The following is a 14,038-nucleotide window of genomic DNA, read 5'->3' as shown; positions in this document are numbered from 1 at the left end:
ATTTACACTGTTCGGGTTGGTCACGTGATGCACACTGGCCCAGAAAGACTTTTCCCCATTGACTAACATCAGGAAAGAGACGACTTCAAATCCGTATATAATTTTTGTGAGCATCAAAATGCAAAAAAATGTCTTCTTTCCCTCTCTAGATGTAAACCATCCGGTTTGATAACATTTGGAAAGTCTAAAAGAGCAGCAAGATTACATTTTTTAGACCGCCATTCAAGCTAGCGAGGTGCTAATCTGAAAGTCGGTTGTCGCTCATTGACATGACAGAGGAAAAGACAGTGGTTGGTACGTTTTAAAAAGGTAAGAACCAAATATATTTACTTGTACAGGCTGTTAATCCTTATATAAAGTCACATGTTAACGTCTAGTGGGGTGTGAAGCGATTGATGTGTCATTGAAGCAGGCTGAGCAAATGCTAATGTGCTTAACATGCTACTGCTAGCTAACAAGCAGTAAGCTATAGTCATTTAAGGGGCACATTTTTCTCCGATAGAGTATCAAATGGACAGCTAAAGTAAGTATAGCGTGTTTCAATGTAATTTAGATGCCCAGTGGTGGGTTAAATAACGATTTTTAGGCAAATGGTGGCCAGTGTTTCTCACAAAATGACAGTGCTACTGTCTGTGTGGTGGGGGAGGGGGTTGGAGTCATGGTCGTTGTTAGATAAACTAATATTTACAATAGTATGTACATGCGTGTGGTGGTAAACTCGTGTTGGTTATATGGCACGCATGCGCCTGTCCTTGGCTGTGTGAAACGGTGGCGGGGCAGAATAAAGTCTGGAGCCCACCACAAATATGTGTGAAGAGCAGCATTAGCGGCAAACTCTGTGACATTAGAAATGTCATCAGCAGATCACTGAACTCTGCATATAGCCTCTGGTAGGCTTCTAGGCTTGGATGGTTGAGTAATTTTGAAGCTAAACGTTATATTGAGCACTAAGATTTTCAGAACTGTTTTTTTTTCTCTCTAGAAATTAGTCTGAATCCTGAATTATTTCGTTTTGCCATAGTGCAGGTCATTGGGGAAATTTAACTGTTTTTTTCAGAATTAAGATTATAATAGCTTTGTTTGGAGGACATTTTTATGTGTTTTTTTTTTTTTTGACCACTTGGCTCCTGAGGAAGCTAAACAGCTAGATTTCTTTTCTACAAGGTGCAGTTTCAAGATGTCGTCATGTTGCTGAAGGTGAAATACCAGAGTACCAGAAAGTACGTCAGATTACAGTCAGGTTTCACCTTTTTGGATTTCATCAATGAAGGTGAGTAGGCATCTCATGTAACAAAATATATAGCTACCTTCACAACAAATGGAAGCACAAGGATTTATGTAGACTCACTGTTTCAAGATTTGTTTTTTGTGTTGTGCATAGTTTATTGGAATGTTAGTAATGTCATGATGTTTAATAATAATAATGATAATGATAACAATAACAATATAATGATAATAATAATTATTTTACTTGTGGCACTTGACTAATGAGCTTTTGTCAGTAGCAAGCATGCTTCTTATTTTTATGCTGCCTTGCTGTTATTTCGTGAGACCAATTCCCTCACCTGGATTCTTAATCCCCTTGGTTGTGTGGCTTAAAATTATGGTGTTGTCACACTTGGGAAGGGCCATTTTATTAAGAAACCAGTTTGTTTGCCTTTTCAGCAAGAGACATGAGCAGTTAAAGTGACAGCTGGTGGTGCTTTTAGTTTTCAATTTGGGCATAAAAGTTACTATTTGTCTTGTACACACTGGTGTTGGTAATGACCTAAATGCAACATCCTAATACTGCTCTTAACCACTGAAAGCATTATGCAATTTCAAATTAGTTTTAGACATAAAAATTGATCAGTCATTCATTATGTGTAGTTTAAGCCCTTGGCCTATTTTAAGCAAAAACGGCTACTAATCTCCCCCAAAAGAATCAGGAATAACTCTCCAACCATAAGGCCTATATTCATAATTCAGGTCACTTTTGAAAGGTAAACAGCTAAGGCATATTAATTCATTGTATGTAAACCCATTTCTATTACCATTCCAGAGTCAAATAAAAATGTAAAAAATGAAAAGAAAGAAATTATCCTCACCTAGTAAAAAATGTGAATTTCAAAGCAATATCAACATTATAACCAAGCCCCAGTAGCCAACTTTGCCACTGAATTTGTTCCTTTTGGGCTCAAGAGAGACGTGCTTCATGTATCTTTATCTGTTTTCATGCTTATCTTCCTGTAGTCACAAACAAGTTTGGGCTTCTTGATGCTGCTGAACTTGACGTTTTTGATGACACCGACACGGCAGTGGAGGAAGACATCTTTCTTGAACTGATAGAGGCCAATCCGGATTTATGCCTGACAGTACGTGACAGCATTTCAGATGAAGGTAGGTTTCATTATAAAAATCTCTTGAAACTGATACACCAATGGACAGGGTTGGGTCATATTACTTAGACACGTTGTCAGTTACTGAATACAAAATTACATTGCAATTTTCGTGATTAATAATGCAATCCATTGGATTACAAAAAAGTATTCTAATCTGAAAGATTTTGGATTACTTCAAAATCAAATATTGAAAATACCCACCCCCCATCCCTCCTTTCTTTTTCTTTAAACATCTCAAAACATTTTAAGTGCAAATAAAAAGTAATAAAACTCCATTATCCATAAATGTAAGTTGCCATTAATGGAACATGAAGAATTGGTCAAATCAAATGACTCTTACAAAAACATGCTGGCGTAAAAGCATACTGTATTTTTTCAGAATTTTACATTTGCCATTTTTTAAAGACTTAATCAAAATGTAATCCAGCAATCCTTTACAGTCTAACTATAATCTAATTAATCAGCCCAGATTATATTTGAAAACGTGTGTAGTTACTTATTTTTTGTAATCTGATTATATAATCCTGATTACTTGTAATCTGTTACTACCCAACCCTGACAGTGGTGGAAGACGTCATTCTTGAACTGGTAGAGGTCAGTCCTGACAGCATTTCAGAGCAAGGTATGTTTCATTATAAAATATATTGTAATCAATGCTCAGGTTTTTTCTGCTTCACAAATATTATCAAGGTGAGACAAAAATAATTAAGCAAAAGACAGGCATCCAATTGCAAAAACATTTTGAAAATGTGGGTTTGGTTGTGATTTTCCCATGCTTGTTAATGGGCTGGGCAATATATTGTATATGCACATTTCTACCAGGTCACACTTGTGTTTTTTCTTGTTTTTTAAAGATTTTTCTCCTTCACATCATTCAACATCATCCTCCCTCACGGATACCCTCACATCACTTTCTTCAAGTGACAATGACCTCTCCAGTCAAAGAGAATGGGGGAATCCCACAGGCAGAAATATATCCAGCTCTAAAGTCATGAACAGGTCTACCACAGAGGTTTCTGAGTCAGAGGCTGCAAAAGAGGTACAGCAATCTGCAGCAGATGTCATTTACAGTTTTGACCAAACATCATCAGTAAAGTGTCAAACTAAACTGAGATTCTCACCAGAGTATTGTGACATTTAGAATCATGAATGTTAGATTGAAAACGTTGGGGAAACTTAATGAAGTGAGGAAGCAAAATGAACTCAGGGTTTGGCTGTTGCATAGCTCTATATTGTGTAACTTTTCTTTCCATAAATATTTATGTTATTCACATACATTGAATGGTCATTTCTCTTCTGCAAGGCTAGTAGTGTAGTTGGTTGATGAGTACTAGTTGAAACTAGGGCTGAACAACTAATCGATGGCAAACTGCAATTTTCAGATCGTAGGCGCAATATTTGTCAAAGGAGAAATGTGTGTCAAAATTTTAAATTGAATATGGTTATACTGCAGAGATGTCTTGGCCTACACATCATATTCTACAGACTCAAGAAAACATTGTTATTTGGTGCAGATCCCCACAAAAATCATAATCATGTTTGTTTTTCAATTAAAATCAGAATGATGTAAAAAAAAAATAATAATAATAAATTATGTCACAAATCATATCACAATTGCAACATCAGTCAAAATAATCACAATTTGTTTTTTTTTTCAATTGTTCAGCCCTAGTTGAATCCAGACTATATTGTTTTGGCTTTTAACCTTACCAATTGTCAAAGAAAAGTGTTATGCACTTGCTGCTTTACCTTATTTCTTTTGTTTTGCAGCACTGCTGTATTTTTTGTGACTTTCCTTTGATGCAGTGAATAACTTTTACCCTTAGTCTTAAGAGATAATTTATAGTATATTGTTCAAATGATTTTATCCTGGAAGACTGAATTGTAAACTTAGAACTTTTTTGTCTTATGTGAGTAGATGGTAAAGAATGCCTTGCTCAGGAAACCTGGAGGTGAGGATGTCATTGAAGAGTACAAGTCACAAAATTCGCTGAACCACCGCACCCGGAGACAGCTTGTCAACATATTGGCTAGCCATATGACTAAGAATCATGGGTAAGTGTTTCTTAAATAAATTGTTAATTTTAAACCATTTCAGACCGAAAGACTTTATATTAAGAAAGAATGTAATGAATTTTCAAAATGCATGGCATTGAATTAACATAGCTGGGGCCCTACAGTCATTAGTGGGGCACTCGAATTGTCTGTTTTTGTATTTTAAAAATATGGTCTTGACCTATTCTATATGAGAAGTATTATTAGATAACTTCTGTTGGGTTCTGATGTTGTATAAATAAAACTGACTTGAAATTAATTACTATCTTTGCTCTAAAGGAGGATGCCTTCCCGTAAGCAGAAGGAGAAGTATGCCCTGGGAATTATTGCACTCTTTCCTTCACTGAAGGATCCTTTTTCTCCAAAGGGCTATGTAAGTTTTAAAAAAGGATTACTTCCAAAAAACACCAGTTTTACAGACTAGAGCTTTGGGATTTTAGTTAACATGATTGATGCACCATAGTTACATACTTAAACAGTGATGAAATTTCAACATTCTTATTTTTGGTCTAAGTTGTTGATACTGACCTAAAAATGCCACACCTTAGTACCACTATATAACTGAAACTGTGGAGTATGCTACAAAGTTCAACTTGGCCATGAAGTCATGAAGATGCAAAATAACAATCACATCAATTAAAATGTTCCTAGTGGCAATCAGAATGAATTGGGTTAATAGGATATTGCACATGAATTAGAAACAGCAAACCTATGAGTGTCCTTTATTTTCACAGTGCAGTAACTGCACTTTCTGTAAGATCAATGAGTGACAGACCTTTGTAATGATTTTTTAAATAACTTACAACAGGAGCATTTCTATGATGGGGAAAAAGGCACTGGATATTTAGCATGGCGCCTCAAGACCATGTCCAGGAATACAGAAAAACGGCCAGCCAGGGCAGCCACAGTGGCTCAAGCACCAGGACCAAAGCGCCGGAGATTAGCAGCCACATTGCCTGAGCAGCTTGATGGAGATGTCTGCAGGGAAGCCATTTCATTTCTTGTTCACTCTCCTGATGAAGCAAGTGTGTTTCAGAAGATGAAGATGACCTTTCAACATCGCCAGGACCTGGTGCATGATCCGCAGAGAACCACAGATGTCTTCAAAACATTCCCACGTTTTCTAGATGTCAAAGGACTGGTGAGTTGTGCATTTCTTTTTTGTTAACTCCATTGTTTTGTTTGGTTGGATGTAAGCAATGAACAATACACTGACCATTGGCTTGATGTATTTGCATGCACGTATGATCAACAGCTGAATCAAGACTTCCTGCTGCTGTTTGGAGCTGAAACAGCCTCCAAGTTGCTTGAGAAGTGGGACACAGCATTCAGGCCCAAGGTTATCAAAGAGGCCAAACACCTGACTCAGTCAACTGAGCTGTGCCGACTTCTGAAAGCTGCTGAGAAACTCACAGAGAACGATGACGCCAGTAAGCTACATGACATGCTTGGTTTATATTCCAAATGGCTAGTTCTATGTACTTTCTGCATTCTAAGTAGATACTAATGACATGTTTTGCCTCATTTTCCTCCTGATAGACTGGGAAAGTGACATGGCTTCTCTGCTGCTCCTTCTCCATCTCTTGCCACCCACAGCTGGACGGAAGAGGGCCAAGATAAGTCCCAGTGATGCAGTAGACAAAATGGTACACTTTCACAAGGTATGTCTGTCTCGTCTGTTAAAATCCAACAAGCCAGTTTTTCAGTTATATTAACTCAATTAGAAAGAACTTGCAAAGACATATTCTTCCCCCAGAGATGTATGTTTGCAAAAAGAGAGAGGTCTAATATAAATGTCTTAAAATTGCCTACTTTAAAACAATTCCTCAACACATGGGGACACATGGACACACAGTTTGTCATGGCCTGTTGAGCAACTCAACTTGTCTAGTGTCCTACAGACCCAAGTATGAAGTGAGTAGTTGAAAACTTGCTAGTTTAAGGTGTTCATGTTATTATTGTCATTCTGTTTTAGTCATGCTGCAGCATCGATGAACACCTGCGAGGAAGAGAGGGTAAACAATCATATATCCTTGCTGCTGGCCAAACCCAGAACAGGATTGACACTTTCTACATCGTCGTGGACAAACAGCTCATCCCCTGCCAAGCTACCAGCTCGTTGGGTGCTTTTGATGAACTATTTAAATCCCACTACGTTTTCAACCTGTCTTATGATGAGTCCCTGGTCCAGCTCTACACTTTCGTGCAGACAACAATCTATAACATCGATGTTACCACAACAGATGAGTCTCCAAGAGTTCGTGAGTTACGTGCAAAACTCATCAACTAAAACACTGAAAAAATGTTTAAGTGTTTCATTTGTCAAGCTGTGCATGTTCTCTGCCAGTCCTTGATAACTCATCTAAGAATTGATCACAGTTTCTATCCTAGCACCAGGTTTAAGTTGGTTTGTTCACAAGATCGTTGTAGGCGTCAGTTTTCAACATATTCAGGTTTCAAAAAACATCTAATTAGTGCTCATGAGAAGGATTCTTGTCAAAGTGGTGATGCAGCAAACTCAGAGTCATCTCAAGCTAATTCTCACAGTCTCCAAGTTGTTGAAACAAGTGTCATGCAGAGCCCAGAGGCTGGGTGTTTTGAGGACAATGGATTAGGTCAAAGAAGCAAAATAAATACAAAAAATATTTGCACTTCAGTTATTGCTAAACTCCAAGGAAGTGGTTTGGCAAATAGTGCTGTTTCAGCAATTGTTAGTGATTTAGAAGAACTTGCTACTGGACTGCACTCCAAGTTAAACATGAAATACTCTCTGCTGTACCTAAAAATGATCCTGTAAGAGCTAGATTGGAGGAAGGTCTTGAGAATTTTGAGAACCCATTTGTTAGCTTTAATACTGAAACTAAAAGAATGAAATATTTCAGCCAGAAATGGGGAGTTGTGGAGCCAGTAGAAAAAGTGTTAGGAGTTCGATTTGATACGAGGCGAAATAAACAAACAGGTACTTATGACCAAGTCCCAGTGAACGACACTTTTGTTTACATTCCAATTTTGGAAACAATAAAATTCATTTGTCGCAATTCTGATATTTGTGAACGGCTTGGGGAACCTTGTATATCAAGAACGGACAGATACGAAGACTTTTGCGATGGAACTTATTCTAAGACACATCCATTGTTCTCTAAACAACAGACTTCTTTACAAATTCAGTTGTACTACGATGACTTTGAAACTGCTAACCCACTGGGATCAAAACGCGGTGTTCACAAAATAGGTGCTCTCTATTTTGTCCTCAGAAATCTGCCACCAAAATTTAACTCTGCTGTGAAGAATATTCATTTGGTTGCACTGTTTCACACTGAAGATGTGAAAAAATATGGCTTTGATCCTATTCTACAGCCACTGATAAATGACATCAAAACACTTGAGAGTCATGGCCTTGATTTGCCTTTCTCCACTGAAAAAGTCCGTGGCACTATATGTCAGATAACTGGGGACAACTTGGGGATGCATGCAATTCTGGGGTTTACAGAGTCTTTTAGTGGACGTTATTTCTGTCGTTTGTGTTTGATTGAAAAAGATGATGCCCAGAATGTTTACAGTGAGGATGACCCCAAGATAATCTTGCGTGGAAAAGAGGTATTTGAAATGCACTGCAATGAATTGCAGTCAGACCCACAGAAGTTATCCGTGTTTGGTTTAAAAAAGAACTCGACTCTTAACAGCCTACAGTTCTTTCATGTTTGTCACAATTTTTCTTTGGACATTATGCATGACATCCTTGAAGGGGTGGCTCAGTATGAGCTCAAGTTACTGTTGGAGTATCTGTCAGAAAATGTTTTGTCGAAACCTGATCTGTTGTCTAGAATTTATGCCTTTGACTATGGGTACATGGAGCGCAAAAATCGTCCTACAAGGATTAACTTGGACAGTAGTGGCAATAATATAGGACTCAATTCCATTCAGACTCTTTGTCTTGTAAGAAACATTCCTTTGCTTTTTGGCAACATTGTGCCAGAAGGAAACCAAAACTGGATGTTGCTGCTGCTTTTACTGCAGATAATTAACATCATATTTTCACCATCTGTTACACCAGGCATGACTGTATATTTAAAACATTTAATAATGGAACATCATGACTTGTTCAAACAGCTGTATCCAGATAGAAACCTGATCCCAAAACATCATTTTATGATTCACTATCCGGCTTGTATAAGAAAAATTGGACCTCTAATACATATGTGGAGCATGAGATTCGAGGTGAAGCACAGGGTTTTCAAAAACACTCTTAAAAACTTCAAGAACGTCACTAAATCTCTTGCAAAAACACATCAGATGTCCATAGCATATCATTGGGAGACATCTTCAAGCCCTATTGAGTATGGGCCCTTGAAATCATTTAATGTGGACAATGAGGAGAATAGTGGCATGTTTGCCCAAGCCCTGCATGTTGAGTCTGTACCACAAGACATCTACTCTACTAACTGGGTAACTATCAGTGGAACAGAGTACAGGACAGGACTAATCATTTGCAGTGGGATTGAACATGAAATGCCTGTGTTTTGCAGAATAAAAAAGATACTTGTTGTCAACAGTGTTATCTACTTCCTGGTGAACAAGCTTGTGGTTGATCATTTCAGTGAGCATTTTCATGCCTACAGAGTGTTTGAAAGTGATGAGAAAGATGTTATCAAAGCAGACAGTCTTGTAATATATAAGCCTTTTGACTTACAAAGTGCTTATGGTGGAAATGAGAGCCTCTATATTGTACCATTATTTTCTTTGTAAATGTGCACATAGAGTTAAGTTGTGCCCAATCCCTATGGTGCTGGGAAGTTGTGTTTTTATGTCCTGAATAAATTTTTTTAAAAAAGATGAAATGATAAGTTTGTTTTAATGATTAATTATACTTGATCACTGTTAAGTCTTGTGGGTCAACAATTTTAAACTTATGTAAGCACAGATCGTAAAGAGATTTACAGCATGATAGTGTTCATAACTGTTTTTCTGTAGCCTTGCAGGTGACTAGAAGCATTTTCAGTTTTGATGAAAACATGTACTTTTATTATGTGATAAACATTTAAAAAATACACTTTCATGTGTCATAAAACAACACAATGAATATTTAAAATGAACACTCCTAGTGAAAGGAAATAACACAATTTAGTGTGAATATTTAACATTCATTGTGTTGTTTTATGACAAATGAAAGTGTATTTTTAACACTTATAGTGAAAAGGAGTAACACAATTTAGTGTAAAAAATACACTTTCATGTGTCATAAAACAACACAATGAATGTTAAAAATTAACACTCATAGTGAAAAGGTGTAACACAATTTCTTGTTAAAAAATACACTTTGAAGTGTCATAAAACAACACTGAGAGTGTCAGATATTTAACACTATTAAAGAGTTAAAATATTAACACTATCCAAAGTGTAACTTTAACTCAGAATCCGTGAGAATTATATAAACTCAGGGAAAGTGTTGATTTTAACACTATGCGAGTTGAATTAACACTCACGATTTTGCTGTGTGTACTCAGGTACAGAAGAACATTACTTATGTGAAAGCTGAGCAGCAAGGAAGTCATACTTAAGACACAGTACAAATCATTTTTACCCAATATATGAAATTATGCTTTATTTCCGAGGTAATAAGTAATACTGACGTGTGTTTTTACCAAAATATAATGAGGAAGAGAAAGGAGAATGGTGTGAGCCGCGGGATCACTTGGGTCAGGTTGTACTAGCAAAATCCCTTTATGCGTGTGCATTAGCTCACTGGTGAGGCACATATGAGCATAAGTACCTGCTGATAAAGTTCCCAGTCAGATGAAAAGAACGGATGCCTCCCTTTCACATTCCAGCAGAGCAGAGATAAGAAACACTTGCTCTCATCATGTTTCATTTTTTCAGCTGAATTAAATCAGGTTAAAGCCAGTTTGGGGTGGCAGCAGCCTAATGAGAGAGGAGTCGAGGTTGAACATGCGAGGTCATTGGTTAAAAAAGCAGCACAACACCTTTAGGAAAATGTGTGTGTGAGAATAAAAGACACTTTAAAATGAAACAGACACTGGGGCAGTAACACAAAAGTAAACAAACATCAGACACTCAAAAAATCATTCTATGTCAAATTTGAGGGTCTTAACGTTTAACATTTCAATTTAAAAGAGGAGTATGAACACTTTTACATTTTTTTACAATATGATTATTATGTCATTATGTCATGTTATTATATTCTGCCTAATTTTTAAAGTATTGCCAAAGAAGAAATTAAAACAACCAGTATGGCAATATTTTGTTTTGCCCAAAAGGGAAATATTAATAAAATATTCTGCTGCCCTCTAGTGGTCAGTCATACCAAAAATCTCTGGTGACATTTTTGACTGAAAATACTACATTGCTGTTAGAGGTTGTTAGATGTTCTGCTCTGTTATCCCTGTAAAATAACTCATATATCTAAACTGGCAGGGGGGGGGTTCAAGAAAGATTTGATGAATAAATGACATGTTCTTTTTTTTGGCAGAGGACAGAGGAAATCTCTTCTTTTTTATTAGGTAGCACTGATGTCTACAAAAAACATAAGAAGGCACCAAGCCTTTACCACTGATGCCTTCTCTGCTCATTGGAGACTGCAACTAAGGTAGTACAGCAAAAAAAGCCAAAACAAAACAACAACATAATACTAAAAGTTATTTTTTCTTAAACTGAACCAGAAGTCAGTCAACCTCAGAACCCATCAGCTATTAGCTGAGCCAGAATTCGACTTATATTAATGCATATCTACCAGGAAAAGACTCAACATGGCCACAAAAAGATGCAAAGGAACTGTAAAGAGACGCATAACTACCATAAGGAAACTGAGGTTATATCCAGATATGTCTATGTGTCTTTATCACTGGAAATGCCTACTGCAATATGCAAAAAATGAGATCTGATTTTACTGAATTTCATTTGGATAACACAGAAAATGTTTTTCATGCAGCATAAAAAGAAATGATGGTCTGGAGGTACGAAGTTTGAAATAGTACTTTCAATGTGATATGGCTAACTAATCTGATTAAAGACAAAGACAACATTTGGAATTATTTCCCCAAAGACATTTATTATAATGGGGGGACTTAAATTTCTGTGATTACAAAGCTGATAAATTGTTGTACCAAGTGCACCTCACTTAAAAATTGCAGTTGTTGACTATTTTTGACATCAATATTCTTCAAATCTGTACATTTGTCTTTAAAGTGAGCTATAAGGCTACAGATTTACCCCATAGTTTTATAAAATAATAATAACAATAATAATCATAGATACAATTTTGTTAAAAACTCTCAATTCCGTAATTATAGAGATAGACAGAATCTGAATCTACATATTTTTTTGTGTAACACTTCCCGTGGTCAGTTTTCCACCAAATATCGTGGAGTTATCTTATGGAATGAAAATGTTCATTTACTGGATTCTTCTGTATCATTGTCTGTGTACAAACAGAGACTTTGAAAAGCTCTGCTGTCAAAAACATCTTATTTGGATCAAGAATGATTCCTCTATGAACTGTTCTCTCGTTCAAAATGATTATTTGCAATTTCATATTTCAACCCAATTCTTATACTGTGAAATTGTGATTTTTTTTAGCAACTAAATGTACTGGTGCTGTGATTCTTGTATTTTACTATCCATATGTTTTCTTGGAGTAGTTTTCAAATTCATTTAAGTCAATATAGGTTTCTACCACACCCTCACATGTACTGTTTATATGTTTTATCCCCATCGTGCTTTGTATTATGTGAAACAAATTTAAAAAATAAGTTGCAAGTTCACAAATGCTCATAATCAAGTTCTGCTGGCCAATAAACTGATTAACAAACATATTTTTTCTAAATAATTACATTTGGAAAAACAGAAATATTTAACTAAAAAATGGCAATTTTCTTCATAATGGAAAATGGAATGATATTAATATTGTGTAGAGTGAAGTGCGGTCATTACAGGGGAGACAGTGAGTTATGAAAGTCAGCCTACACCTGTATGTCGTCTTTTTTCGTACACAAGCAGGCGAGGGAGCGCGCAGGCACACCAGGCAGTATCAAGCAATATTTCATCAGCGATGCCACAGTTTTCACAAACAAGAGTGACACACAAAACAGCTGGTTCTGAAATGTAACCACTAAGCACCAGTAACAATATATCTTAAAACTTCAGATAAAAGCCCTCTCCCACTTAGATGCCCAGTCCCTTTTTTTTAGCAGGGTGTGGCAACACATTTGAACAAATAAAGGCCCATTAGAGGTCCAGTCTGGTTCCCATGCAGTTCATTTTTTGGAAGTTCTTTCTAAGTATAAAAGCGGGCTGTTGGCTACCTGCTGGAGTTAACGGTAGTGAGCTGCCTAGATCATGCATATAGCATGTATAAATTTATATGCTTTTGTCAATATGGACTTATTTCTCACAATTTTGGCTTGATAAGATTCTCTACAATTCAATTATTCACTTAATTTTACTGACACCATGAGCACCAATGAAGACAGAATTACCGGCATAGTAAACAAGCACAACTCCAAAACTGTATTCACAAATTACATTCATAATTATCAACATTATGCATTTAATTTCTTGCTTTGCATAGGTTTTTTTGCTTTGTTTGTTTTACTTTATCGTTTTGTTTTAGCTATTTTGGCAAATGTTCAGGTCATTTCTTCTTTTGTGGCTAATTACCTTCTTTACATGTTTTTGATCAATAAAATAAAATAAAATAAAGCCACATTGCCCAATCTCAGAAAGTAAAATAAATAATTTGATTTTAGTTCCAACCTTTGCTGAGGAACAGTTTTGTTTGAATGGAAAAAAAAGCCTGCAGCATATAGACGCCTGTACCAAATATAAGCCTGTTGAGTTGAGTGGTTTATGCAGTAACAGGCCGGGCTGTAACTGAAGTTTTATGGTTCTCAGTATCTGCATGCAACCTTCACCATGACACAGAGACCACCTGTGTATGTCGAGCCCCATTAGCAACAATCAAACACACAGGTTAATTCAACATGAAGCCAAACTTAAATGTACAGTGACTTACCAATTTTGTAGACTTAATGTTAGGTGTGTTTTAGATAACATCCATCCGTCGGTCTGTCCTGGTGAAAACATTGGCATAAAACTGGTCCTTACAGTTTTGTTAGCCGTTTAGTACATTAGCTAATTTAGCTGCTAACATAGCTACATAGCCAAACTTTTCATCTATACCGATACGTTTAAAACACTTTTCTGACTTTCCTTTTTTCGATATAGTTTGGCTAAAGTTGGGGTTGTCCTCGTATTCGCTATAATTTTCCTTTTCGCGTTGAATTTTTTTTTTTTTTTTGCAAAATCGCTGGGTGCTGAGATGTCCGCAGCTTCCGCCATGATGACATTGACATACGTTAGCAAGCTCTGACGTAATGACGTTCAAATCTAATTGTACACATTTCCAGTGTAAAATAAATAAATAAGAAAAAGAAAAAATAACAATAAAAAATATCCAGTGTAGAATCCAGTTTAAATGTATCAAATGCAATTATGAGGTATTGTTAAAAATTTAACAGGTTTGCATAATAAGCCAGAGAGGAGTTGTTAATGATGGTCAATACCAGGAGAGATCTCTCCTGTTGTTG

The 14,038-nt window shown here is 36.4% G+C and overlaps 2 protein-coding genes across 3 annotated transcripts in view; one reads left to right on the top strand and one right to left on the bottom strand.

Moving 5' to 3' along the window:
* The window catches only part of cldnj (claudin j), a 71,182-nt gene extending 57,260 nt beyond the window's left edge, over window positions 1-13,922 (bottom strand). For both annotated transcript variants that reach the window (XM_088079244.1, XM_088079245.1), the window contains exon 1: window positions 13,465-13,922. The gene's annotated coding sequence lies outside the window, so the exon portion shown is untranslated. The remainder of the gene's footprint in view (window positions 1-13,464) is intronic.
* Window positions 4,078-9,274, top strand: LOC148189436 (uncharacterized). The gene is made up of 6 exons (XM_088078303.1): window positions 4,078-4,436; window positions 4,716-4,809; window positions 5,245-5,577; window positions 5,692-5,866; window positions 5,976-6,097; window positions 6,412-9,274. Exons 1-6 carry the CDS (start codon window positions 4,300-4,302, stop codon window positions 6,724-6,726), a joined length of 1,176 nt encoding a protein of 391 aa, XP_087934429.1. The 5' UTR covers window positions 4,078-4,299; the 3' UTR covers window positions 6,727-9,274.
* Window positions 13,923-14,038: the final 116 nt, after the last annotated feature.

The sequence above is a fragment of the Plectropomus leopardus genome, chromosome 6 (genome assembly GCF_026936395.1).
Source record: "Plectropomus leopardus strain MGB_pleo_1.0 chromosome 6, ASM2693639v1, whole genome shotgun sequence".
NCBI lineage: Eukaryota > Metazoa > Chordata > Actinopteri > Perciformes > Serranidae > Plectropomus > Plectropomus leopardus.
This window is presented reverse-complemented; position numbering and strand designations above follow the sequence as displayed.